A 26,673-nucleotide genomic window follows, 5' to 3' on the forward strand; every position below is an offset into this window, starting at 1 on the left:
TCATTTACATTATCTCATTACTGCCACCTCGCACTACCACGTCATCACAACAAAAATCGTCTGCCACCATGCAACTAACTACCATCATACATTTTGTTACGGTATGGAACCAGGAGCGTCTAACAGCACTCGCTAAAATTGATGTTAGCCATCGAGTTCTGTAGGACTCGATACGTACGGGGTGCCTATTAGGGAGGCACCTGTCCAGTTTTTTTTCTTGTTCTTCTTCTCTTTTTTCGTCTCTTCTCCTTCTTCAAATCATCACCACATTACCATGAAAACGACTTTGTTTTTAAATCCATCATCATCAATCAACAATGAGGAATTAGAGAGATAAAGAACCTTGTTTTAGATAGAGAATGAGAGAAACTATTATGGAAAGAACTTTGATTTCAAATGAACCTCGATCTATGATGAGGAGTTAGAGAAAAAGAACCTTGATCCAAACCCACCATTAAAATACTCCTGGGAAGTGGGAACCCAACTAAACAACTGGTCATTTAAACTCTTACAGAAATATGCCTAAAGCCTAACAAAACAACGACCTAAAGGCAACTGAACTATGGGCCTTAGGTCCCAACTAAACAACGACCTAAAGCCAACTGAATTACGGGTTTTAGGTCCAACTAAACTACTTTATTTATACCTTTAATAACTCAAGTTCAATAAATCATGGAATCTACCTCTTCTGAAAATCGAACCTTAGAGGTTTGGAATTATGTCAATACTGCTCATCACTTAAGCAACTAAATGTTGACTCGAAGTTGATTTCTACTCTTTAAATCTGGAGTTCGAGGAAGACATTTGATTTTGATTTCAACCGCCACAACACAGAGCTTCTCTCTCTAACTTCTAGAGAGAGAAAGTTAATCTAGCATCACATGGTACCAAAATCGACTTCGATCCTGTTTGTTGTTGGGGTTTTTTCCGGTCTCAACTGTCACCCACTATTTCAACTCGAGCCGAGGGACATCAGATCTTGGTGTTTTCTACTTCATTCGATTTCCTGCTTCGTTCAGTCTGAAGCAATGGCAAGTCATGCCTTCAAATGACTTAAATCTCTATCTGCTTGTGATTTCTTGGTTACTTATACTTCACTAATGAACTTATTGTATTGTTATTACTACATATCTCAAGTAAGATCCTCCTCCTCTCAAGTATAAATTATTTGGTAAGGTCCAACTTGTCAATTAGTTTTCTTTGTTTTCTTCACTGGAGTTCTTATTGCCCATAAATGGAACAATCATCCCGGATTGATTTTCACTACCTGATGACCGGCGAGCTCACCACCTCCGATGTCGGAATCACCTCAACTTGGTGGAAGAAGAAGTGCGCATGTCACTTGCAATGCAATTACTAGCTTGGGGGCTACACGTGTGAACTTTCTAGTTTAGTTGATGGGTCACTCTATTTAGTGGGCCTTGTGGTAGTTGGGTGGCCCAAAACCATCTTTTATAGTTGGACTTGCTTTTACCACTATTTGGGTCAGTCATTCGATACAGGAAAATAAGTAGGGCATGGGTTCTCTATATGTTTGGTAAACCTTTTGACCCGGGTGAAATGGTTAAGGTTTAGTTCTCAAACTCATTTTGGGCTTTCATCTTTCTCTGACGCTACAATAGGTTTAACTTCGTACTTGTTATGGTCCAGGGCTCCTCATATCTTGATTAACACTGCAACTGTGGTCTCAATTATGACTATATTTCTCACTAGTTATGGTTCTCTATTTCACCTTTCACCATTTGCAGCTTGTCTGCATGATTTTGCTGGCTTCGTTGTGTCTTTCGACTCAAACTTAGTTAGCGACCCTATTTACCAGATGTTCGATTGTGATCTATTCGGATTGTGGTGGGACATGATTTCTCTATCGAGAGAATACTAGGGGATAATCCTGGAATATTTTGATCCCACCTTTAACAAATTGTGTGGTTTTTTTGAAGCTATGAATTTCTTTTTTCATTTGGTTCTTCGGGTGTGTTTTGCGTTAAACCTGGTACCCAAGTGGCGATCATTGTTCGAGGGGATTTCAATCTGGGCCTTTTGTTGGAAGATGGTTGAGTGTCGTTGGTTATGATCATGTATGATCGTCTTTGATGTACTTCTCTTTTACACTTAGTCACCTACTATTGCGGAGAAGGATGTCAGATGCCGATGACACAGAATGGAGAAAATCGTTTCAATTACAAATATTATATTTGTTTCTTCATGTTTGTATCCCTCATTTCAGTGTTGTAATGTTCATGTTATTTTTCTAAACAAAAAAATGTTATTTTTTCTAAACAAATATTATATTTGTTTCTTCATGTTTGTATCCCTCATTTCAGTCCTTGGGCCAGATCTTTGATTAAAGGTTCTTAATTTTTCATAAAAAATGAATAACGCGTTCTTTTAAAATTCTTAAACAAAGATCTGAACCAATAACACGAAACTTTAAAGTTCTTAAATAAAGGTCTGAACCAATAACACAAAACTTCGAAGCTCTTAAAAAAAGGCCGAAACCAATAACGCCAAACTTCAAAAGTCTTAAGAACTTTGAAGATCTGTTAAAAGATCTGAACGAATAACCCCCACTTAGCCTAAGCAAAATAGACTTGTCGGGTTCAGATAACCGACAGTTTTACTGTAAATTGTGTTGTAAATAGCCGCAGTTTGGGTGTAAATTGGGATTTTTTTTTTTTTCTGAAGATGTTCAAGGACAAGAGCCCTGGTTTGAAGATTCTCTGGCTATGGACCTTCGGCACTGCTGCTGGTAATCTCTCTCTCTCTCTCTCTCTCTCTCTCTCTCCACAGTCTAGATCATGATTTGTTTTCACATCCACCATCATCATCATATAAACCCTCATTTTGTAAATCCATTTTCTGTCACTAGTTCTTGTTACGAGTGTTGTGAAGACGAGAATAAGAGACATGGAGCAGATCATCAACGCCGATGAACAACAACAACAACATCAACAACAAGAACAAGAACAACCCATGTCTAATAATCCAACTGAATCAATAATCTTGGATGACGGCGAGGGTTCCTAGGTTATACATTTTTGTCAATTCACCTGAACTTTTCATTTCCCTTTATTTTATTTGAGAATTGAGTCAATTTGCTTCCTTTTTTCGATTATCTTCAATTATTTGTATACTTCATCTTAATTCTTATGTGCATTTCCTTTCTACCCACACCAATCAATTAAACAATTGACATACATATCTTGGCACTACCCGTTTACTTATGTTTGCCATAGCATAGTATTATAAAGGAAGCTTATCAATGTAGGGGGTATTTTTTTTTCGGATTTTAGAGAGTAGTGGAGGGGGAGAGTAGGGTTTTAGTGAGCTACAAATGCTGAAATCCTTGAGATATTTTTGTAATTTTGTTCTTCACTCGTAGTGAAAATCATCGCGTCGTTGTTCGTCCTGATGTATGTCTCATCAACTAAACCATGTAAATCTCGTGTTATATGTGATTGTTTACTTTCATAATTGCTCTTTTTGGTTTTCTTTTCGTCAGAACAAATCCTAATCCATCAATAGAAATTTATAGGTGTATACAAGATTTCATGTTTTTGTTGCTTCTTTGTCGTTTTGCCATCTTTTCGAACAGTTTCACCTCATTTTGTGAAGCTAACTAGCATGAAGGCAAAAATGAAGAGTCTAATCAAGCCAAACTTTAGTAGCACGAAAACACTATAGTGGTACTAATGGATATCAAAAGTTCCAACTTTAATGGATATTAATGTTGCAGTGATAAATACTGTGGCGGTTCTCTTCCCGGACTATTGGTCGTCGTAGGCTTTAGTCAATATTACTTTGGCCGTGACTAAGAATGTCTGTCTAGCTAGTATTTATTCAATAATTGTGTTACTTCGGTTCTATAATATATCGGGATACCCTTAGGGAGGCTTGTTTTATTGAGATGCAAAGTCAGGAAATAGAAGAATGAGTGCATTAACTCATTTTGTTAGAAATAAAACCGGATAGATTAGTTCCCTAGACGTGCGAATTTCAATGTGATACAAGAAAAACTACTTCCGTGAAAAGTAGAAAGAAGATTTTATTTACGTTTTCTTGAAGAAATATCCTTATCTTAATATTTGCATCTATCCTACCTATGTCTGATATTGAAATCCTTTCTAGTTTGAAACTGTATCAACTATGAAATGAACATCACTGCTATCAATTTCGTAAATAGTTTATGCCCCACATTTGGATAAACTTAGCTTGATTTTCAGTTCTATTTGTGGGCGAATTAGACATAATGACATCATATTTGTGCTTCAATATTTGATCTAGCTTTTTTGCTTTCATCGACCCATACAATCAAACCTTATTCATTAGTTTGTCCGAATTCTTGAAGATAACCTTGAATTATGTTTATTTATCATGAATGTTTATTCTCGTCAGCTTCTGTTGGAGAAGGCAGCCGATCCAACCCCTTCGAATATGGGGCAGCAGGGACTAGAGAAGGTGAAGTTTGGGAGAGATATGGGTTGAACCAAAAGTAGTAACACCTTTGTTGCATTAATTGTAAGTCGTTCTTTTGTTCTTTTTTGCTACAGAGAGTTGGGAACAGTATAATGTGGTAGTACTTGAAATGCACACAAATTTTGTTTGTTGACGGTCTTGATTGATGATCAAAGATTCAGTATCGTTTGAGCCTAATATTTCATCTTTTGATATCTCTGACATTTTCCCTTTCAAAATAGTAATAGATTATTTTGTTTCTCTACGTATTTAATGATTTTAGTTCTTTCGCAACATTGTTTTAATTGAAGAACATTATTTTGTTGATGGTTATGCCGATTGTTGCTGTAACTTTCCGTCGTCACCTTTTGCGGTAGTGGCACCCCAATTTTTTTGCCGTGGTGCCGCCTTAACTCTTTGTGACAGTTCCACTTACACTTTCGCAGCTCTCTTCATCACTTTTACAACTGTCTCTCCAGCCCTTCTGTGGCGGCCTCTCCATCAATTTGGTTGTGGTCTCTTGTTGACTGTTCGCAGTAGTCTCTCTATGACTTTTCGCTGTGGCCTTTCTGTGACTTCCGGCGGCGGTCTCTCCTTTGCCTTTTCGCAGATGTCCCTCCGCGACTTATATGGCGGTATCTCCCCACTTTTTGTGGCGGTCTCTTCGTCGCTTTTCCACAGGTGCTCTCTCTGCCACTTATCTGATGGGCTCTCTGTGACGTTCACGACCGTTATCCTTAAGCCGAACAGAATGCATCCATTACAGATCAACTAGCTTCTCTCTTGAAGAGTTCTATTGAGCAAAGTTAACAAGTTTTATGTGGTTTAACCTCCCATCCATTGAAATTGTTTGTTTCCTCGCTAACATGCAAATTTCTTCATAAAATGTTGAGGAACCCCAAATGAAGTTGTTGATGGGAACTCCAACAATTGGATAACCAAATCAAAACAGTTTTGTGACCATATACATGTTTCTAATAACATAGCAAAAAATGGAAGTTGTCTTAAATGGTAAATGATCTTTGAGCAATTAGGGCTCTCTAAATTAGTTTCTACATTATTATCTCTTTTTTAAATTTGATCTAAGTTTAGGAGAAAGAGAATTCGTCTTTGCATCAGACTCTCAATAAAAAAAAATTAAGAGGGTCTTACCATAGTTTAGTGGAAAGTTTTTATGTTCCTAAACTAAATTTTTTTGTTAATGACAAATTTTGTTGTTTTGAAACTAATCTTTTTTTTTTTACCTTTTTCTATTTGAATAAGGAAAACAAGTTACTTTTGTAAAGGCCTAAAGGGTAATCCATTATTACCCTTGACTTTTTTTTTTTTTTTTTTTTTTTTTTTTTTCTTTCTGACATTGATACATCAAAGATGTGATACGCTCAATAACTGCCCACTCAAACTGAAACAAGAACCGGGCCTATAGCTCCAAATCAAATAACCAAAGATTCCACCTTCTCTGGGATTCGAACCTGAGACCTCTAGAGATTTCTGGAGTTTATGTCAACACTTTGGAACCACTTGGGCTACCAACTGTTGACATGACCCTTAACTTAACCGTCCCTTTTGGCCATTTTGGTTTTCCTCCACTAAATGATCTATTTCCAAAGAAAAAGTATACTGCTATAAATTGAGTAGAATCAAAGTGAAGTTAGGTTGTGGTTTGCTGTTTCACCCAACTTAACTTGAAAGTGACACAACCCACTTCACATTACTTCTTTCTCCCTCTCTAGATCTGTCTTCTCTCTAACAAACTTGGGTAGCTATTACTTGTGACTTTTCAAGATGAATCATTCAATCTTGCTAATAAAGCCAAAGTGTTCATAAGAAGTATATATGACCTTGATGATGTGATAACCTTAACTACTACCATTGTATTATACATTTTCATCAATTTTTCTTTGATTGTGTTTATTGATTCTTTTTGGTGATCTATACTTGGGTTTTTGATTGCCAAATAGAATTCCATAAGGATGAGAAATCGAATTGAGAGACTAATCATCCTTCCCTTCTCCATTGGTTGCATTTCTCAATCTAGTGTTGCTGTTTGTGAGAACAATTCTCCCAAGTTATCAAAATCACAATCCAACTCTTCTTCTACTGCATCAAGTCTCTCTTTCTCTCTCTAGATTTCTCTCTCTAAATGATATTGTCACAGTATATTGTAATGTGGGTCTTATGTTGTTTTTTGTATTTATTCTTGTCAAGGAGAAGGAGGAGAAGAAGATCACCTAGATGTTCCAAAACCAATTATCTCCACCAGCCTACACAAAATGATGAAGAACTTCAAGAGTTTGTCTCAATTGTTTGGTAACTCTTTTTGATATCCTAATCACTAATCCATTTTTCTCTAATCCATAAAAAAGAGAAACAATTTGAATATGTTCGAATTCAAAGCATGCCTATATAGTCGATTAAATTCGAATCTGTATTACTATTATTAAGGTAATATGAACCCGAAACGCCTCTAACAGAAGACTTAGAGAGCGGAAACCAAGTTGGTGACCTCTCTAGCCAAGGGTTGTTGGCACATACAAACCTATTAGGCCTCGTATAAAGAACCATTATTACTAGGCTAGACGACTATAAAATCGATCCTCCTTTATTATTCTAATAACAAATTAATGTTTTAATTCATTAAAGAAAACTATTTTTTTTTTTTTCTTTTAATATATATGACACATTTTGTAGTGTACAAAGAAGAAATGTTGGAGGAGGATGAGATGGAGATGGAAATAGGGTTGCCAACAGATGTGAAGCATGTAGCACAAATTGGATGGGAAGAAAGTGAGAATGGTGGTGGTAAAGCCACCACCATTATCATGAAGGGATGCACTTTTGACAACAACACCAATGACCTCCTCCTGAATATTGATCATCCTCCTCATGAGCTCTTTTCTCTTCCTCATCTCTCTCTAAACAGCAACTTAGCTAATTATTAGTCTCAAATCTTCCACTTAATTAATACTTGTTTCATAATATATTCATCTACTATATTAATTGTTATATTCTGTATTATATTTTTTTCTTTCTCATGTCTTATTTTTGGAAGATATTTCATTATTTTCGGTAATTTGTTTTTCGAACACTTTTAGAAACTTATCTTTCCACTCAAATTGGATCACACAGAGAGATGAGAGATAAATGAGTCACAACAACGAAGGCAAGAGCTTTATCTAATTCATCAACCTTGTTCTACTAATTTCATATAAAGCAAATTACCAATATTTCATCATTTTCATGTGTCTTTTAACATTTATATCATGTGTTTGTTCTTATATAGTCTGGAAGAATGTTGTAAGTCAATAGATAAATCTCGAAGACGAGTTCAAAATGGCCTAACTGACATCTAAAGAAAGTAAAATGTCAACACTTACTTGGTGTTTGACAGGAAGAGCACCAACCCTGGAATGCTTGTAGGACTGAAGAAGTACATCTATTTGCTCTAAAGCCACAATGTCTACCGAGAGTTTTCTTGAAGCAAAGGGTCTTTGTGCTCGCTCTACCCCTTCATATTTCTGCATAAAAAGAATCATCATTGTGGGTTAGATCTCTTAACCAAATTGAGAAAGAATAAAGGTAGTAAGCTCTTCATTACATTGATATGACAATATCACTCCGTGGGACTTTACCTTCAGCTGATTCGGGTTGAAGCTTCAATATAAACTAGTCATGTCAACCCCAACTTTTACTCATCAATTTCTCTTCTTATTGCTCAATATGGGTTGCCTAATATTTCACACCTCCTTCAGTTTTTTTTATTCAAAGCTTGATACGGAACGAAAAAAAGAGATTTGATTCGAAGTAACTATCCCGTACGTCGCTGAGCAAAGCAGCTTGATAATACGGAGGAGGGGAAATCGAATTTTGTGATTTAAGCCAGACTTGAAGGGCGAACTTCTTCCTCTATCTCGGTTTGTTGCATCATTCTGGTGATTTCATAATGTCATGGATAGCTAATAATGTTCATTTGGTTGAACAGACAATATCAATAGGTCCCTGCAATCTCATATACTGTGATGTGTCGGGTACGTAACCTTCCAACTTCAAAAATAATAACATATCATCTAATACTTGATAAATTTCCTCGGATTGAGGGTGCGACTTATCTGCAACTAAGAACTCATATGACTCACCGTCAACCTCGATTGAGCTACACCCAGGAGTTTTTTTCACACCTCGAGCTCTCATCATGCTTCTAACAATTCGTACATCGTCCCATCTTCTTCCAGTAGCATATATATTTGCCAAAAGTGAATAAATTCCGCTATCCTTAGGATTCAACTCTAGAAGTTTACCTGCAGCAAGCTTACCTAACTCGACATTTCTGTGCATTCTACATGCATTAAGAAGTGCTCCCCAAGCAGCTTCGTCGGGCTTCATGGGCATTAGGTTTATCAACTCATGGGCCTCTGTCAGGTGCCCAACACGACCAAGTAGATCAATCATGCAAGCGTAGTGTTCTGCCTTGGGCTCTAAACCGAATAGTTCTCTCATTTTTTTGAAATATTTACGACCTTGGGTAACTAGTCCACCATGGCTGCATGCTGACATGACACCCACGAACGAGATATCATCGGGCTGCAATCCCACACTCAGCATTTGCTCAAATATGTTAAGAGACTCTTCTGCATATCCGTGAGCTGCATTTCCAACTATCATGGTATTCCAAGATACCAAATCTTTATTTTGCATCGTATGGAACAGATGTGAAGCTTCTCCAATACTTCCACATTTAGCGTACATGTCGATAAATGCATTAGCCAAAGTAACGCTAAGTTGAACTTTCTTGAGATCGATATAGTACTGGTGTATCCATCGACCAAGATCTAGACAACCCAATTGAGAGCAGGCAGACAGAACACATACAAGAGTGGCCTCTATAGGCGAAATACCTCTATCGTGCATTTCATAGAAGAGTTTCAAAGCTTCTTCAGGTTGATTCTTCTGTGAATAACCTGCTATCATAGCATTCCAAGAGACAACATTCTTTTCAGGCATCTCATCAAAAAACATTCTCGCACGCTCTAGATCTCCATCTTTGGCATATCCATTGATCATACTAGTCCAAGAGTAAACATCCTTAGATTCCATTTTGTCAAAAACTTCTTTTGCGGTCGTTAAGCAGCCACATTTGACATACATATCAACCAATGCATTAACCAAATTAAGGCTTCGATTAACATTATTCTTCTCGATATATTCATGAATCGATCTTCCAATTCTCAAATTCCCAATCACAGAGCAGGCTGAGAGAACCGTAATCATAGTAACTTCATTGGGTTCGACATTGCTCGATAGCATTAAACGAAAGAGTTTTATAGCCTCATCAGGAAAATTCTTCTGCACATAACAATCAATCATAGTTGTCCATGAAACAACATCTCTCACAGAGCTTCTCTCGAACACGTAACGTGCAGAAACCAAAGACCCATTTTTCGTATAAAAATGAATCAACCCATTTATAACTAACAAGTCCAAATCAAAACCCATTTTATAGATTTGACAATGAATCATTTCCCCCTCACAAACTCCATGAAAATTCTCACACCCTTTGAGTGCAAAGACAAAAGTTCTATTATCAATTTCGATTCTTTCACTTACCATTGAACGAAACAACAAGAATGACAACTTGGGTAACCTAAATTTAGAGTAACCTCTAATCATAGTATTATAAATATAAACATTGGGTTCTGAAATTTGAGTAAAAATGAGATGGGCATGATTTATATTGCCAGAATCAGAAAGGGCACAAAAAGATAAGAGACGACTTACAGGAAAACGGTGAGAAATGAGACCAGTACGAGTCATATGAGCTTGAATTTGCTTTAATTCGGTCATGGAGTTGCAGGATTCCATTATTAAAAGAATTGGGTTGGTGATTATGAGCTGACTATTTGAATTCCATCTAGATTTTTTTGTAGAGAGAGAAGAAAAAGGTTTTGTTAGTTGGGGAAAGATTTGGTTTCTCATTTTCGCGGGTTGAATTCTAAGGGCAGTTCAAATCTTCCCGGTAACAAACTGTTGCCTTCTACTCTACTAGTCCGCCTCACCACAGTGGACCTTTAATAGGACAAGGGGCAATTTTCTTAGGTGGGAATTTGGCCCGGAAGCCCGAACCCCGATCCAAAAATGGTGGGGAAATGTTTAGCGCGAAGACCGACATGGTCAATGCACGTCCCGCCCGCTTATAGTTAATAGGCCGGCTTGGCCTTCATCCAAAATTCCCTTACCTGAGGGCTGAGGGTGGGAAACGGGCCAGGAAGCTAATTTATAATAACTTCTCCCAACAACTTCATGGGCATTACTCAATAGCATATACATAATGTAAAATTGTAAAAAGTACCAAATTAGAAGAAGAGCATAAAATTCAGATGGACTTTTTGGTATAATCAAATCACGCACGTTTCTTATGAAATGTAAAATATATACACGTCCGTTGTGTTTAGAAAATGAGACAACAAAGACCAAAAAGCAGTTAGTTGGTTAACACCCAACAGTTTCTTCTAGAGACCGGGAGTGACTGAAACAATTGTTTTTGCACCAACCCGACCAACCCCTTGATGGGAAAATATGACTTGGTGGGGCAGAACCACTAAATGGAGGGAGGGACGGAAAAGATATAATAATTGGTATACTCTACCCTTTTTCCTCATTACGAGTTTGTGCGAGTCCCACGACACTGTTAAACTGACATGACATCGAACAACTCCCTCAATTCGCTCATGGGGGATGTGGGAAATGCCTAGAACTAAACTTGACGTCTTTCTTCTACAAATGGATATAAAGCAGGTACATTCAGTTTAAATTTCGAGGAAATATTTTTGCCCGTTACTTGTTGATAAAAAGAATGGAAAAACTGCAATTTTCTTGAGAAAAGTCCAACTCGCTTTGTCTACGAGCTTTCATTCCTCAAGCCACAGATACAAATTAGAGAAAAAAAAAACAAAGAGACAAGAAAGCGGAAAAAAAAAAAAAAGTGTCATGGCAAAATTGGAAGGTGAAATCCCCCTAACACCGTGGTAACAAAACTGTTAAAAATGAAGGAGCAGAAGATCTACCAGTCTTGATTTAGGGGTCTATTTGGCAAAATCGTTGATTTTTATCTTCTGCCAATCTATTAAGGTCAAAGTCTTCCATTTTATCTTCTTTCTATTTCCCAATTTGCCTCCTTTCTGTGGTATTTCCAAATTTACCTCCTTTCTCATCCATCCCAATCTTCTCCTTTCTCATTCATCCCAATCTTAAATCAGCACTCATAGGAGAGGGAGAGGCAGAGAGAGAGAGAGAGAGAGAGAGAGAGAGAGAGAGGGGAAGGGAAGAAGAAACTTTTCATGGGCATTACTCTAATTTCTTCTTCTTCTTCTCCATGGCTGGTGGTATTCTCAGCCCTCTTCTCAAACTAATTGCTACTTCTCGAAACCTATCTTTCAAATTCAAACCCATTACTTATTTCATTGATCCTCCTAAACCCATAGGTGGGTTTCTCTTATTACTCATTTTTCTTCATTCTCTCTTATAACAATCAATCAAGACTTTCTACTATTTTTTCTTTCTCTAAACTCTAGGGGTTAATAACAATGGCATCTGTTTTTGTATATCATGTTATTGGAGATCTAACTGTGGGTAAACCAGAGATGATTGAGTTTTTAGAGAATGAAACTGTTGAATCTGCAATTTTGGCAATTGGGACGTGTACAGAAGGTGGGATTCCTGTTTGGAAGAAGAAAACACAAATGGGTTTAATTGAGAATTCAGAAATGAGACAACAAAGATTTGTGGGTATTATTAATTCTCTTGATATTGTTTCATTTTTGGCAAGAGAAGAATGTTTGAAGAATCAAGAAATGGGTATGAAAACTCCTGTTTCTGAATTTGTTGTTCCTAATAAATCACTCTTGAAGGAGGTAGATCCTGGAACTAGGTAAGATAAATTCATTCATAATGAGTTTTTTTTTTTGTATACTTTGATTGGTCTTATAATTGTTTGATTGAATTGATATTATATGTGATCTTTGCCAACTGATTATGTTTTGTCTAGTTTTGAAGGTTGGGTAGTCCTTGAATCTAAATTATAGTTTAGAAGTTCAACTTGTTTGATCATCCTGCATAATGGAAACCGCATTCTATCGTGGGTTGGTTCTATAGTTCCATAGAAACCCATTGGTATCTTAATCATGTTTTGAGGGTTTTAGTTTCGTTTGAATCTAACTATTCGGTTTCAAACATATCTACACAATTTCTGTCGGCTGAATATGATGATATATGTATATATGTACATCATTTTCTTCTTTCTTGTGGGGTTTAATATATCTAAAGCTTATGATTATATATCACAAATGGGGTCACTTCTATAATGAAACCTCATTATTGAACTGCATTATTGTGGTTAGTTGTTAATCTTGCGGGCCTTGAATTATTTAAGCTTCGATTGAGCTATTTTGTTGTCATAAGCACATCAAAGCATTTTAAGAGTAAAAAGACTGTTATACTTACTCTTCTAGGAAAAACAACGGATCCGTAAAATACATGATAGTACTTAAAAGTTAAAACACACGAGAAGGCATACGAATGTTGCAATCCTGATGTCATATATCTTCCCAACTTAGAGAGAGGAAAATGAAGTTCTAGTACATCCAAGTTGCGCTTCGATATTCCATTTGGAAGTTTGGTATTTTACGTGGGTTTGGTTCTGTTTGAACTTTTTTATTATATTATTATTATTATTATTATCAAACTGAATCTTGTTGAGTTCTTGTCAGATTGATAGATGCATTGGAGATGATGACACAAGGAGTAAGACGTCTCCTTGTAGCTAAGAGTGTAGCTTGGAGAGGTATGAGCAAGCGTTTCTCGATTCTCTACAATGGCAAATGGCTCAAAAACCATGGCTCATCCTTAGCGAGCAACAGTTCAAACATCAATAATTTCCCATCTTCATCTCCTACTTTTCGTGAGACCAAGTTCTGTTGTCTATCAAGAGAAGATGTGATCCGTTTTCTCATCGGGTGCCTCGGGGCTTTAGCTCCTGTTCCTCTCTCCTCCATCTCTTCCCTCAGAGCTATCAACCCACATTTCATCTACATTGAAGCTTCTTCGCGGGCCATTGAAGCAGTCCGTGAACTCCCCCAAGACCCAAGTGCAGTGGCAGTAGTAGAGTTCTTGGACGGCCAAAAACGGATCATTGGGGAGATCTCAGATTCCAAACTGTGGAAATGTGATTACTTAGCTGCTGCCTGGGCTCTGGCAAACCTATCCGCTGGTCAGTTTGTAACGGGGGTTCAAGACAATGTTTTTCCAAATGATGCTCCTGATCCGTATTTGAGTAAAGTTATTGGTGAAGGTAATGGAAATGGTGAGCTTGGATCAGTGAGGCCAAGGAAGTTCCGTAGCAGGAGTATCGAGTTCTTCAGTAGCTCAACAGGCCCAAACACTGGTTTTGGGCGGAATATGTATAGAGGAAGAAGCGCAGAGATAACATGTAAGCTTACGAGCTCGTTAGCTGCAGTCATGGCTCAGATGCTTTCTCACAGAGCAACACATGTATGGGTGACAGATTCCAATGGCGAGGATGATAATGTGTTGGTTGGAGTAATAGGTTATACTGAAATTCTGGCAGCTGTGACCAAGAATCCTAGTATATTAATTTCTATGAATCCTTGATTTTTAAGTGGGATTTTATTATTTTTACGATAAACCCGGATTTCGTTATAAGATATGATTGGTTTTGCTCGAATACTACGTCATATTCATCTGCTCCATTTGCTCATGTCTGTATCTTGTTTTTCCTTTTCATATATAAACCTTGGCAGGGCTCTTCTTTGTTAGGTGGTACCGGGGTACTCTGCTCTTCAACTTGGAGTAGTGTTGGTTTCTTTAAGTGGTTTAGCTTCTGTTGTGTTTCAAATGAGAATGTATGTTTATTGATAGATATTACTGGTTTGACAGGTTCGATAGACTCTGCCATACTTTAGTTTCATCTGTAAATTTTCGGGACGTATCTTGTGCACTCATTTTGGGCATGGGGCTAAGTACACACTTGGTACCTATTCAGCTGTCAGATGAACTGTATATCATGTGCACTGTTGTTGAGGTTGCTGGTTTACAAATCTCACATTTTCCCCTTTCTTTTCAATCCTTTTTTTGTAAAAGAAAGTTTCAGGGTACAGTAAGGTCCTCGTCGAGTTCCTTGTCCAAGTCCTATACAGCATACGAAAATATTGATATCCAAAAACAGCTCCATAGCTGAACGATAGATTCGAGGGATTGGTCCTAATGATTACTGACATATGGACATACTCAAAAGTGTTGTGGGTTGAGTCATGGAAATGGGAATAGATTTGAAGGGAAACGAAAGAGAAAGGTTTATTTTTGTGTGTTTAATGACCAAATGCTACGAATTGCGACGATGTCTAAGACTATATCTGCAAATATTGACTGAGTTAACAAGCGCCATGAAAGCTTCACATGGTTCTGTGAAGGGACAACAAACTTGGGATCAATTCATTTAGATGAGTGAAATCAATCTATGTCCGTACAACATCGATTTACAAAGCCAAAAAAAACCAACAAAATGAGTGCAGCGGAAAAACTAAACAAATTGTCTCAACCATCCGTTCAGTCAAATAACAATCAAAAACCCTAAGCCCGCAACTTCTTTGTGTACATAATGCAGCAGTGAGATAGCCCTCTGATGGAGTCACTTCTAAGATTCACCTCAGGAAGATGAGTAATCGTAATCACCTAAATGACATAACTTTACTAAGAAAGATGAACCAAGGAAGCAAGGACCTGAAACTTTTCAGGAGAATCAAAACGTGCAAGGCAGACGGTGAGCAATCAAGATGTTTCAAGGAGGCGGTATACTGTGATTTCTTGCTGCTTGAAATACCGTCTGTCTTCTTCATCAACAAGGACAAGATTCAAATAATATTTGACGCTGAACTTGTTGTTAGTATTTCTGTATGTTGGTGTCAGTTCGTATGGACTCAGAAACAGTCTCACTGGAATCGACTCCCCTGAAAGATAAAGACATAGCACAAAATGTTGCCTGTCAGAAGTTGCTACTTTGGAGATTAAAAGATGTTGACTCAAACCCAAATGAAGAAAAAAAAAAAAGCATCATATACGATATAGGAAACCCCGAAATATCCATAGGTGAACCATATCTATCCGACTTTTTTTGGTTTTCAGGTGACCCTTTGTTATGCATTTTCTTAGACTAGTATATTGATATAGTTCCGCTGATTAAGAGACTTCAAAACCAGATTTTAAAGTTTTAAAAAATTCTAAATACAATCTACGGTGCGGAGATATTGTAAGAAGTGAAAGTAAGCAGATGGAAGTACCTCTAACTGGAGCACCATCCATTAGTTCAAATTTTGCCAGGGTCTCTGTTTCAACATATGTATTGGGCCCTGATCCTGTTGACTCACGACGTCTAATCTCAAGCTCCATATTTTTTATCTTGATTCTTACAAGTAGAAAATATATTTTCCCAATGATAACATCTTTCAGATGATACCTGAAAGTTCACACTTCAATTGGTAAGAAAACATATCTTCTCAGACATTACTACCTGAATTTAAGTGTCATACTGTCACGTATAAGCAATAAGAACTCTAGCAATGGTGCAACTTACTTGCTTTTATTGTACTCGAACTCGATGTGTAGGCAATCTTCAATTCCAACCTCCATCTGCACAAGAAATCAATATTGGGAGAACGCAAGGTGAGGTTAAACAAGAAGTTCGTAAGATATTCAATTTCTTAAAAGAACACGATGAGATCAGAACCAAGTGTTCCATATTAAGAAGGCAAAAGAAATCAAACAGTCATAGGCACATGTACAAGTATGAACTGACCGGAACCGTAAGTTTTTTTCTGAATTGGGAATTCTTAAGTTGAAAGTGGGTCAACAAACACCTTATTACGTATGTAAAATTAAGGACAGAAGTACAGAAAGACTGTGGTCAACCAGTATAACTTTAAATATAAAACTCCAACTTCATCATGAAATTCTTAACAAAATATAACATTAGAAACCCCAGTAATAAACTTCCTTGGACAAAAATGTCTTCTGCTGGAGTCTATAAGATGTAAATTATGCGATTTTCCAGAAGTCAAAAGCATTTCTACCCACCTTGATGCTGTTGTTGATTGATGGAAGTGGTGTGTAGTTGCGCACCTGAGTTAGAAAAAAAAACAGTTAAAAAGAGACGTTAAAACAGAAGTTGTTAGCCAAGTAAAAAAAAATGTTACTTCAACGAATCTTTTTCTTGATAAGTATATAGAGTGTCTCACACGATATACATTTCTTACTACATTCCCAAGACAAAAGTTCTCGAGGAAAAGAGTAGAATATGTATACAACTAGAATTCCTTTGACCTTCTAATTTGGACCCACGGGCATCTGTTTCTTGGCAACCCATACGAAACAAAGAAGTGGAGGTTAAAACATGGAATCATCTTATTAGGATAAATGTGGAGCAAATTTTACATTGTGTAGAATTGGGTGTTAACATGCCATGTTTTTCCTTCTTTGGTCGAAAATTGCATTCGTTTGATACATCAATTTAGTGGTAAAATGTTAAGTCAAGCCTATATCCAAAAGTATAGTGGCATAACATGAATTGGATATTACTAATGAAATATTACAAATTTTTTGCCTAAGTATAAGAAATACTCACTTTCCTTGCTTAAATCAATACAAACCAGGTTCAGGTTCCACTCAAAATAAAAAAAGGGCAGAGAACATGTGAGATGCACTAATTGCAGAAATAGTGCATTCAAATTCACAACCAAAGTAATATACTAGTAAAGATGGATAGATTACCACAAAATCATGGTATTCCACAATGTTGCTGACATAGTTACGACTGATCGTCACTTTCAAAATGTACCTGTAGGTTTGCATAAACAAATGACTCAAGGCGTCAATTAATTTTATTATTTACTATTTACAGTTCTCCATATTGGACCATGAGGATAAAAATCTTAACATAGATAAGAAATTCAAGTGTCATAGGAAAAACTGTGCAACAAACCAAATTTGGTTTCCTAATGGGTTAATTACTGTGTGAAGAAAAAAAGCATGCATCATTTTAAGCTTCTCAGGTTAGCATGGTATTAGATCTAGAAGTCTCAAGTTGTCATGCCCTCAACCAGGCAATACCATAATCCTTATGCATCGCCTAGGTAACCAAAAGAATGAAGATACCTCACCTAAGCCTTACATTCACGCCATTGTATGTCTCGTACGGCATTTCAACAGTAGAAAATTCAAACGGGTAGGTTTTCCTTTCATATAGGTCACCAGGCACGTCCAACTCACGCACTGCATGAGAATAATAAGAAAGTTAGGTCAACTTAATGCTAGACCCTTATATGCAATTAGAGGAGTGGAAATAGCATCTACAGTTACTGGAGAATGATGAGAAACATATAGGTTAGGTTTTGGATTAAGTTTAAGATTGACAAATGGACAATTAGCATAAACACCAAAGGAAGCTCAGTCAGAGGAAGAAATAAACAAGTATAAATTTTAAATGTTCAAATTTATGAATACCATGAACAAAAGAATCTATTGATTTCATACGTTAATGAGCGTCATGCCAAAAGCAAACTCACCGAGGGAGGTAAAATCATAAAAATTCCCTCTATCAAAGTACAACTCTGCAAAAGGAAATAAACTTATAGTTAAAATAACATAATACAAGAAATGACAAGACCCTCTTTTTCAGCTATTGTGAAACTTAAATAATAACAATGTTGACAGACAGATAAGAAAGATGTAAGTCTTGACTCATTCATAAAACAAAAAACAGCAGGTGAACAAACTGTCTGACAAAAGTCACGAACTAATAATTGGTCTCAAGAGAAAAAAGGGAGGGAGAAACGAGGGTTAACACAGAAGGAACGAAAGCCACAAGGTCAATATTTGACAATGTAGAGCAGAACAAAAGTGGCAAACATATCATTTGGTCAGCATATTGCGGTAAAATGCACCCCTAGGTTCAACCTATTCACAGAGGAGCATTCTACAGACAAAAGATCTAGGAATACAGAAAACCGAAGAAAGTCATATTTTTGTCGAGGCTAGGCAATCGTACTGAAAAATGAAAGCTACATAGCTTAACACTACAACAAAATGGTACTCACCTATTTGGCCAAGGAGCTCAATTTTAACGCCATTATGTTCGACTTTTTTCCCTTGATTTGGTTCTAGCGAAACCTGTATGTGAGACCATATCGTTAAAAAAAATCATGATAGGAGTTATTTGTACATTCATTCAGTGACTTGAAACTATTTACATAACTATGCGTAAACTTCAAACTAAACCATGTCTAGAGCCAGAAAAACAAGCAAGATACCTCCCCAATGATGTTCTCTTGACTTCGAAAAAGAGGAACCATTGCGGTCTGACCATTTTCTTTCTTTAATGGCACCTGTGGAATCATTAGACTAGACACTTAGACAACAATACCAGCATTAGTAGGACACACTGTAGCGGTGGAACATTTCAATTTGTACAAGGGAAAAAAAGGTTACCCATCTGCAACTCTTTTTACAGTGTCGCCAATTTATAATGAAATCTTACTTTAAAGTCGAAAAAAGGGACATTTTTTCCTTTACTTCGAAATCTAACGCGTGCCCTTTTAAGTGCTAGTTTCTTGGAGTGTATGTCTTTTTCTCATTCTCTTTTGGACCCTCTTTTACATGTGTATATGTGTCAATGTGTGTTGGGAGAGAGTGTGGTTTGGCTATCAATGGAAGCATGAATTTGCTTGATAATCGAGTACACTGCAGATGAAATTACGAACTAGATACCTGCTTACGAGTTCTTCCATCAGCAAATGTAATTGAAATCTTACAAGGTGACTTGAAAGCTCCAATAAGGTAATTCTGAGTAAACAAAACCATTATTCATTAGTATACCCTTCAACCTAAGCCCTTCAAAACCCAATACCAAAAAGCTCGTAAAGATCAAATTCTTACCATTTCTATGAATAAGTCCTAATTTGGAACCTTATGATGCATAAAATACCTACACGCACAAAAGAAGCCACACATCAATCTCATATTTACGACATAAAAAGAGAACAGATGTTAAACCATGAAGTCCTAAACCAAAATTTTCAAATGACCCACATTTCATTAACTAGAAAATCCATGAAGAAACCTACCCTTAGATCAAAAAAAGTGTTTTTTCCATGATTTAACTTCATGAAAACTAGAAATCTTGTTACATGCAATTATTCTTCTACTTTACTCCTAGTATCTAGAACTAGAAAATTAAACCCAATTTTTGCTCAAGATTGCTCAAAGAAAACAACAATTAATAATCAATTTCATTTTGATCACATAACATAGATGTAATTTAAACAAAACTTAGGGGATCAACTTATTGAAACCTAGAGATATTCCAACAGATAAATGCAATTATAATCTGATCGATTGTTTTGGTTAGGGATTTTTTGTGATACAAAAGAGAGATTTCTTCCGAATCAAAACTTTACAGATCAAGTGAAATAATGTGACTTACAGTTGAAGGTAGATCGAAATTGTGTGAGAAGACCTTGGGACGATGCTAGAGGTAGGGCTCAAAACCCTAATAATGATCAATGAGATTCAGATCAATTTAGGTGGAGATGAGAATACTGGATCTCTATGAATGAATTCATTCAGACTTTCTCTCAGATCGAAACTAGTTAGGTTGATGGGGAAAGAGAGAAAGAAAATAGACAGTTCATTCTCACGTGAGATACACGTGACCTAATAAACGTGAAAAGTTCCGTTCGAGTGGAAGGGTTGTTGGTTTTTCAAGACCTCCTCTTGTTGGTGACTTACTCCCTCACCTCCTTTTCCATTTTAAGAGTGCCCTTATTAATATCAGCAATGTTATTAGAGCCGGAAACTGGAGACGAAAAAGGCAAGAAAATTGATGTGGCCCGTTCTCATTGGTCTGGGGATGTGGACAAAAACACACCCCTACTAATGGTTGTCGGTCATATCAATTTTCGGGTAGTGGTGTAGGAGGTCGCGGGCAAGTTTGGAAGTAGGACGCTACCCACTGGGTTCAATCAAAATCAATGTTACTTTTACGTCACAAGGGGGGATGAAGGCTATCGAGTCGTCCAATAGAGTAAGCCTAAGGGCTTGCCCGGAAGGAACCGTTTTTCCATTGCATTGATAGAAGTGTGACTACAAGAAAGAAAGACTCTATTACTTTGAGAAAAGAATCATTGGTTTGACCGACGAACTGCATAGAAAAATAGACCGTCCTTCTTGGATTTACAACAAGAATTTTTTGGAAAGTAACAATATCATTCAGTCTGGTTCCGTAAAACTATTCTATCGTGGATCAGTGTGTTCTGCTTCGCTATCGGCCTGAAATTGAAAGTGCAGGTGATTTTTCTGGTTGAGGTTGCATTCATTTATTCAACTTGACATGTGAGAAGGGCTTTGTTTTCTTTCTCTTTGTTGTTTATAAAATGCCAAGAAAAATTAGGAGCAGTCGAACAGATCTCAATGATTCCAATCCCATTGAAGCCCAAATCACAATAAACCACACTGCATTTCTGCCCGAGGTCTACCTGATTCTCCCTCTCTCTCTCTCTCTCTCTCTCTCTCTCTCTCTCTCTCTCTCTCTCTCTCTCTCTCTCTCTCTCTCTACCTGCTTCTCTCTATTTCCCTTATGGTTGTAGAATTTTACATGGTTTCACAATTATTTTGATTTTTACCTGATTTGGAATGATTTCCACTGATGATATGGCTTTTGCCTACACCAGCAGTCTGCTTGAGGAAAAAAAAGATCTGGTGTGAAATTTTATGGATTTTTGAGTCAACAGTCCAAAATCTAGGGGGTAAACCCAAAAAAAATCCACACTTGCCCAAAAATTAGTTGCAGGTCCAAATGTCAGTTTTTTTTTATGCCCCTCTTGCCCTTGGACGGGACATGCTGACGTTTTCCTGGAAAAAAAAAAACTGACTGGTAAATAAAATAATTTACCAGTACACGAAAAATTCAAAGTTTAAAATTTTTTGAAATTTTGAAACGAAATTTCAAATTCCCGCCCAGCAAACCATCTCTTCCCGGTAAATAAAATAATTTCCCGTACACAAAAAATTCCAATTTTCAAATTTTCGAACGAAATCTTTTTTTCGAAATTTTGAAATTTTTGAAATTTCCAAATTTTTGAAATTTCCAAATTTTCAAACGAACTTTTAAATTCCCGGCCAAATTTTTAAATTCCCGCCCAGCAAAAGTGTCTAGTACAGAAAAAATTTCCAGTAAATAAAATAATTTCCCGGTCACATTTTTTTTTTTCGAAATTTCCCAAATTTTCAAATTTTTTTACGAAATTTCAAATTCCCGCCCAGCATTAATGTCTAGTACAGAAAAAAATTTCCAGTAAATAAAATAATTTCCCGACAAAAAATTTCGTTTCTCGGGAATTTTTCGGTGGCAGTTCCGTAATTTTCCGAACAGTACAGATTCTGATGGACGGGTTGTCAGATTATTTTTCAGAAAAAAAATCGTTTCCCGAGAATTTTCGATGGCAATTTTGTAATTTTCGATGGCATGAACGGTAAATACTTTATTTTCTAAGGGCCCTTTACGTAATTTTGACCCCCAAACTGACACATTGGACCTCCCTTTCATTTTTAGGCAACTTTAGGTGGGATTTTCATTTGGGGCCCTTTTTGGACCAATGGCCCAACCCCTCAAATTTTATTCAAGAAGAGGATTAAAGTTTGGCATCTGACCTCCCGAAATCTCACCCACGGCCCGTCTATGACAAACTCATTCAAAAATCTCACCCACGCCTGGTCTATGACAAACTCATTCCAACTCAAAAAATGACGGTCGGGCTTGAAACTATTACAAGATTGCTCAAAACCTAATTTTAGATGAGAAATGTGGATTGAAAGTATGGCATTTCTTAAGAACAAGTTGATTGATTAGCGTTTCAACAAAAAAAGTTGATTGATTAGCGTTCTGTTGATTTTTTTTTTATGCGCTTGGTGTAGAAATGGATTTCTTAAATTCTCCTTGAACTTCTTGAAGCAATTAAGTCAAATAGGGTCTTCAACAAACAAAAAAGGTCAAATAGGGTGAACTCTTACATACCACTAATAATTTTTTGTACCAACAATTAGCTAGTCAAACTAGTTCAACAAAAAAAAACAATTAGCTAGTCAAACGGCTCACCATACTAGTGAAGTGGAGGTCCAACAATAGGGGTGGGACTCTAGTGCGAACAGAGTCTGAGCTCCAAGGTCGCCCGAGGACCCAAGTTCAGTGGATCAGTCCTAACCCAGATTTTTCCTAGCACCAAATTTGCAAACCTTGATCATATTTGCCCATTTAGCCAAATATAAGACCAGAATAAAAGGTCATATTCATTAAAACAGAAAATATGAGTAAATAAACACGTCTAGTTTTGTGTCTTCAACAATCTTCTTGCAATTTTTCAACCATAAAGAAAGTGCGATAAAGTACATATAAAAAGGATGATATCTCACTTACTCGAGACAAAAGCCATTCAAGATCGGACTGCCTTCCAGAGCTGAACCCACTCTACCATGGTTTCAGCTGCACGAGCAAAGATAGGACTTGACGGGCCTAGTTGTTCTTTCACCATTTGAGCAATCTCAAGAACACACTCCTCTGAAGTTACTGCAGAATTTGACAATTTTACCGACTGGAAGAAAGGAACAACCTCCTCCATCAATTTAACTCCTTCCCATTCCTTTTTCAAGCTTTCAAAAGGATTACCACTTTCCTTTCTCCATACATATGGCAGACCAGTTTTCGCACCAAGATTCAAGTGATCACAGACCACTTTGGCACACATTCCACACCATATATCCTCCATTGTGTCCCACCTTCGCTTTCCTTCAGCAGCTAGTCTCAGAGCTGGGAACAGTGCTGGTCCTATTACCTCTCGCTCGAAAGCTAAATTGATCCCACTAACTGGCATCATTGATTGTCTCGGCACTGTCATAACAGCATCCACGTAGCGAGTGTTCTTCTGGTTTGGCTTCAGGGCTTGTGTCGGTGCATCATAATCTGCTAAATTGAGCCAAAGACCACAAGATAGAGCACAATTCACCCCGGTTCGTAGGCTAAATGGGTACCCGCGAACAAAATCAGACCCAGTTCGGTATGGGTCGTAAAGTGTGTTGAAAAAGAATGGTGTCGCCGGAGTTGTGAGATTGGTGATGTGTTGGGCCACGGGATCCACTAAGCATCCCTTATCATCTTTAGCAGGAAAGCAGTCATCGTCGATTGATATAATGTACTTTTTGCGGGAGATTAAATAGCCAAAGTATCTACATGAGTAGCCAGAAAATATGATGTTAGTTTGTGTCGAACCAAGAGCTTTTTCGATATCTGATTTGGTATAAACATCATAGTTAAAGCCTTCTGGTATTTGGAGATCTTCTTTAAGTTCAGGATCTTTGACTATTATCAAATGGAATCTTGAGAAGAATGGCTTCCATTGTTCCAGGAAGGATGAAAGGTTGGACCGCAGTGCCGTAATTACGATGTCAACCTCATTATCCTCAATCACTGTATTGGACATTTTGCCTTTTCGAGCTCTGAAACTAAGCTAGGGTTCAAAAACGGAATTTGCAGAAACTACCAAATACCAAATCCAATCACTCCTAAAACTTTTCAGAGCATCCTGTCAAGAGCAAATTTGCAGGTTAAATAGCTGTGTTCCACAGAAAAGGGAAGGAAAAAAATAATATACACAAGTTGTGGACATGCCAAACAGTGGTCTAACGACTTACTGGTAGGTAAAACAGGTGTGACAACGTGCTTTATTCCAAACAAATCTATTGCGTACATAACATCATCGTTACCAGTAGCAATGAACACTTGCAGAACCTTTTCCGTCAACTTTCCTGCACTCAATGTTTTCTACAATTGACAAGTAGAAAAAATTTAAATTAGGCTAAGGGTCTGAAACTGCAAGAGAGGACATCCGATTCTTCTGCCATTTTTAAATTTTATTCGTGTTTGATGCTTTAAATTGAGTTTTACATAGAGAACGTTCAATCATCACGAGTTTTATTATTAAACTAAAATCACTTTTCTGCGTTTAAATCTCGAAACATGCATATATATATATATATATATCAATCTAAGATACTGAAATAAGGGGTTAGTACTGATTTTCAACACGAAGTAGTTCATAGGGCTATACCAAGATCAAAATAAGAAACCAATTCTGCATTTTTTTCATCCCAAGTGTCTGACAAATAGAAATTTTCCAAATAAACGTAATCGAACAAAATCATACCATACCCCTCTATGCTTTCTCAACATATCATCCAAATGATGAACTCACACATCACCACTCAATTACTTCAACAATATTACTATAAAAGTCTCAATTATATACATTTGAAACTTGTGTCTAAGATCTCAAGAACCCTTTCAGCAAACGGACAGTGAAGACTTATGCAACTACAAGCATTAAATCGAGGAAGACAAACAAGGAATTAATCTACTTCAGTAGTACTTATATTTTTCAGCAAAGAGTTCTAAAATCACAACCAAAAGGCAGTCTTTTTTCTTATTTTCTTTATTTTTCATGAAGAAGCAAGGCAAATCAATCTTCCATTACCATACAAGCTTAGAACCCAGAAACTGCATGTACCAAATATGAGTTTTGGAGAACTCCTCATCCAGTTCAAATTGGGGTTTTTAAAACCATACATAATCTACAAAATTTCTACTTATGGTGGAAGTTAGACAACAGAAAACCCTAGAATTTGGGTCAAACTGGGTAAAAAAAAAACACACCATAAAACTTAGGATATTGATCCAAAGCATAACTATGGTAAAACCTAAAGTTATCTCCTTTAAACCTTTAGTGAGACCGACCTACTAGTATTTTGAACAGAAATTCGAAACCCTAATCAAAAGATAAGTTCATAATAATCTAATAAAGAGTGAAAATTTAACAACATAAACTGAAATAGAGAAAGAGAGAGTACCAACCAGGAAGAGGTCGAATAGAATTGGATCGGGGATATGTGAGAGATCGGGGATATGAGATATGTTACGGACAGCCGATTCGATTGTTAGAGAGAGAAGAGAAGGTGGTGGGGATTTATTACTCATTCGCTAATCTCTCTCTCTCTCCTCTTTCTTGCTGATAAAAGGCCAATTTTCTAGATGCCCCCAAAACCCCCAAAGTCGGAGAAAACAAAAGGGTTAATTAGACATTGCCAACAAATTATTTAGTGGTACAGGACTTCACACCCAAAATCAAAAGTGTTCTGGCGTTAACCCCAATTGCTTTTTTTTCTCAAAACCCCGTCAAATGGTATGTGTGCGAAGTACGCGCGTGAATTTTGACAAAACTGCCCTCCATCTAATCCTACGGTGAGAATTCTTTCTCATAATCAACCGTGTTGAAACAAATTTAATTGTTTGTTATAGCAAATCTTTCAATTCAATCAAAAGCTTACAACTAATTCTATCTCCCACAACATTATATCATCACCAAAAGAGTGGAAACAGGAAGTAAAAGCTTTCTCTTTCATGGTTTCTTGTCGTGAAATCATTCCGGTCGACAAACCCACCAACTACGCCATCATCTTCTAATCTAAAAACCCATCACCCATTTTCTTCTCTCTCTAATGGCATTATTTTTCTCTCTAGATTCCCATTACTCTTTTTCTTTTTTACTCTCAAATGCCATTATTTTCTCTCTCTAGATTCTTTCTTTTCTGGCTTTTTACTGTATTGTTATTAGAAAATCATACACTTCTACTCATTAACCTTGTTTTCCATCAAATAGCTTCTTTTTAGAAGAGATCAAAAACATCAGACCCACTGCAAGAAACTCATTTTCTATCGACTAAGAAGATGTGGGTTCCAACTAAAGAGGGATTGACAGGATAACAGTGATTAGAGAGCGGAACTAAAAAGACCAATTTTTAAGTGATTTCCTAGCAATTCGTAAACATTTTTCAGGGTTTGATGGTTTTGGGTCCCCAAAATTTCAACCACAAAGTATTAGAAGCGATTTGGAATGAAATTGAAGCAATGGGTAAATCAATTAGGGCATGAAATTGATTCCTTGATGAAGTGGTGGCATGCCAGTAAGGAAACCCATCATTCTCCTTTCAACATCGACCATGGTGGTCGAAGGTGGTGTGGAGATTGATGGATTTTTCACCAGAGATTGAACT

At 37.0% G+C, this 26,673-nt stretch overlaps 6 protein-coding genes and 1 pseudogene across 10 annotated transcripts; 3 read left to right on the forward strand and 4 right to left on the reverse strand.

Annotated features, from left to right (window-relative positions):
• The first annotated feature begins 2,590 nt into the window (after window positions 1–2,590).
• LOC147550855 (basic leucine zipper/W2 domain protein) lies at window positions 2,591–4,720 on the forward strand. Its single transcript, XM_086672338.1, has 3 exons — window positions 2,591–2,749; window positions 2,870–3,027; window positions 4,396–4,720. The coding sequence occupies exons 1-2, from the start codon at window positions 2,686–2,688 to the stop codon at window positions 3,025–3,027; spliced, it is 222 nt and encodes a 73-aa protein (XP_086528464.1). The 5' UTR covers window positions 2,591–2,685; the 3' UTR covers window positions 4,396–4,720.
• A 1,358-nt stretch (window positions 4,721–6,078) lies between these two features.
• Window positions 6,079–10,746, reverse strand: LOC147550856 (pentatricopeptide repeat-containing protein At2g22410, mitochondrial pseudogene; annotated as a pseudogene). Of its 4 annotated transcripts, none has more exons than XR_015238815.1 (3): window positions 8,088–10,675; window positions 7,833–7,973; window positions 6,079–6,719 (listed from the first exon to the last, which is right to left on the reverse strand). The product of XR_015238815.1 is annotated as a pentatricopeptide repeat-containing protein At2g22410, mitochondrial pseudogene, transcript variant X2 (transcript). The 4 variants fall into 4 exon arrangements; XR_015238818.1 differs by having other exon boundaries at window positions 6,218–6,719; window positions 8,054–10,493; XR_015238814.1 differs by lacking the exon at window positions 6,079–6,719 and having other exon boundaries at window positions 7,627–7,973; window positions 8,088–10,746.
• On the forward strand, window positions 6,416–7,490 carry LOC147550857 (CRIB domain-containing protein RIC4-like). Its single transcript, XM_086672339.1, has 3 exons — window positions 6,416–6,564; window positions 6,664–6,765; window positions 7,147–7,490. Exons 1-3 carry the CDS (start codon window positions 6,429–6,431, stop codon window positions 7,395–7,397), a joined length of 489 nt encoding a protein of 162 aa, XP_086528465.1. The 5' UTR covers window positions 6,416–6,428; the 3' UTR covers window positions 7,398–7,490.
• Window positions 10,747–11,410: 664 nt separating the features above from the next.
• On the forward strand, window positions 11,411–14,191 carry LOC147550858 (CBS domain-containing protein CBSX6-like). The gene is made up of 2 exons (XM_086672340.1): window positions 11,411–12,379; window positions 13,218–14,191. Exons 1-2 carry the CDS (start codon window positions 12,036–12,038, stop codon window positions 14,116–14,118), a joined length of 1,245 nt encoding a protein of 414 aa, XP_086528466.1. The 5' UTR covers window positions 11,411–12,035; the 3' UTR covers window positions 14,119–14,191.
• A 756-nt stretch (window positions 14,192–14,947) lies between these two features.
• Window positions 14,948–20,316, reverse strand: LOC147550859 (vacuolar protein sorting-associated protein 26B). The gene is made up of 12 exons (XM_086672341.1): window positions 20,000–20,316; window positions 19,453–19,501; window positions 19,285–19,359; window positions 18,828–18,902; window positions 18,615–18,687; window positions 18,084–18,128; window positions 17,679–17,790; window positions 17,290–17,356; window positions 16,597–16,641; window positions 16,097–16,152; window positions 15,804–15,979; window positions 14,948–15,473 (listed from the first exon to the last, which is right to left on the reverse strand). Exons 2-12 carry the CDS (start codon window positions 19,453–19,455, stop codon window positions 15,295–15,297), a joined length of 906 nt encoding a protein of 301 aa, XP_086528467.1. The 5' UTR covers window positions 19,456–19,501; window positions 20,000–20,316; the 3' UTR covers window positions 14,948–15,294.
• A 2,508-nt stretch (window positions 20,317–22,824) lies between these two features.
• RGP5 (Alpha-1,4-glucan-protein synthase family protein) lies at window positions 22,825–24,047 on the reverse strand. The gene has a single exon (XM_086672342.1). The coding sequence runs from the start codon at window positions 24,045–24,047 to the stop codon at window positions 23,004–23,006; it is 1,044 nt and encodes a 347-aa protein (XP_086528468.1). The 3' UTR covers window positions 22,825–23,003.
• On the reverse strand, window positions 22,825–25,663 carry LOC147550861 (UDP-arabinopyranose mutase). The gene is made up of 3 exons (XM_086672343.1): window positions 25,475–25,663; window positions 24,259–24,388; window positions 22,825–24,149 (listed from the first exon to the last, which is right to left on the reverse strand). Exons 1-3 carry the CDS (start codon window positions 25,595–25,597, stop codon window positions 24,130–24,132), a joined length of 273 nt encoding a protein of 90 aa, XP_086528469.1. The 5' UTR covers window positions 25,598–25,663; the 3' UTR covers window positions 22,825–24,129.
• Between the last annotated feature and the right edge of the window lie 1,010 nt (window positions 25,664–26,673).

The sequence above is a fragment of the Eschscholzia californica genome, unplaced genomic scaffold (genome assembly GCF_041429995.1).
Source record: "Eschscholzia californica isolate CP2 unplaced genomic scaffold, dmEscCali1.0.p SCAF_3, whole genome shotgun sequence".
NCBI classification, from domain to species: domain Eukaryota; kingdom Viridiplantae; phylum Streptophyta; class Magnoliopsida; order Ranunculales; family Papaveraceae; genus Eschscholzia; species Eschscholzia californica.

Excerpts from the sequence above, each read along its gene's own strand:
- LOC147550855 (XM_086672338.1), top strand. The coding sequence starts at position 2,686 with ATGTTCAAGGACAAGAGCCCTGGTTTGAAGATTCTCTGGCTATGGACC. Across the intron at positions 2,750-2,869 it reads GACCTTCGGCACTGCTGCTG|TTCTTGTTACGAGTGTTGTG; the intron begins GTAATCTCTCTC and ends TTCTGTCACTAG.
- LOC147550857 (XM_086672339.1), top strand. The coding sequence starts at position 6,429 with ATGAGAAATCGAATTGAGAGACTAATCATCCTTCCCTTCTCCATTGGT. Across the intron at positions 6,565-6,663 it reads CTCTTCTTCTACTGCATCAA|GAGAAGGAGGAGAAGAAGAT; the intron begins GTCTCTCTTTCT and ends ATTCTTGTCAAG. Across the intron at positions 6,766-7,146 it reads GAGTTTGTCTCAATTGTTTG|TGTACAAAGAAGAAATGTTG; the intron begins GTAACTCTTTTT and ends CACATTTTGTAG.
- LOC147550858 (XM_086672340.1), top strand. The coding sequence starts at position 12,036 with ATGGCATCTGTTTTTGTATATCATGTTATTGGAGATCTAACTGTGGGT. Across the intron at positions 12,380-13,217 it reads GAGGTAGATCCTGGAACTAG|ATTGATAGATGCATTGGAGA; the intron begins GTAAGATAAATT and ends AGTTCTTGTCAG.
- LOC147550859 (XM_086672341.1), bottom strand. Across the intron at positions 18,688-18,827 it reads AAGAGAACATCATTGGGGAG|GTTTCGCTAGAACCAAATCA; the intron begins GTATCTTGCTTG and ends TCTCACATACAG. Across the intron at positions 17,357-17,678 it reads GGCGTGAATGTAAGGCTTAG|GTACATTTTGAAAGTGACGA; the intron begins GTGAGGTATCTT and ends GCAAACCTACAG.
- RGP5 (XM_086672342.1), bottom strand. The coding sequence starts at position 24,047 with ATGTCCAATACAGTGATTGAGGATAATGAGGTTGACATCGTAATTACG.
- LOC147550861 (XM_086672343.1), bottom strand. The coding sequence starts at position 25,597 with ATGAGTAATAAATCCCCACCACCTTCTCTTCTCTCTCTAACAATCGAA. Across the intron at positions 24,389-25,474 it reads TTCTATTCGACCTCTTCCTG|AAAACATTGAGTGCAGGAAA; the intron begins GTTGGTACTCTC and ends TGTCAATTGTAG. Across the intron at positions 24,150-24,258 it reads CACACCTGTTTTACCTACCA|GATGCTCTGAAAAGTTTTAG; the intron begins GTAAGTCGTTAG and ends TGCTCTTGACAG.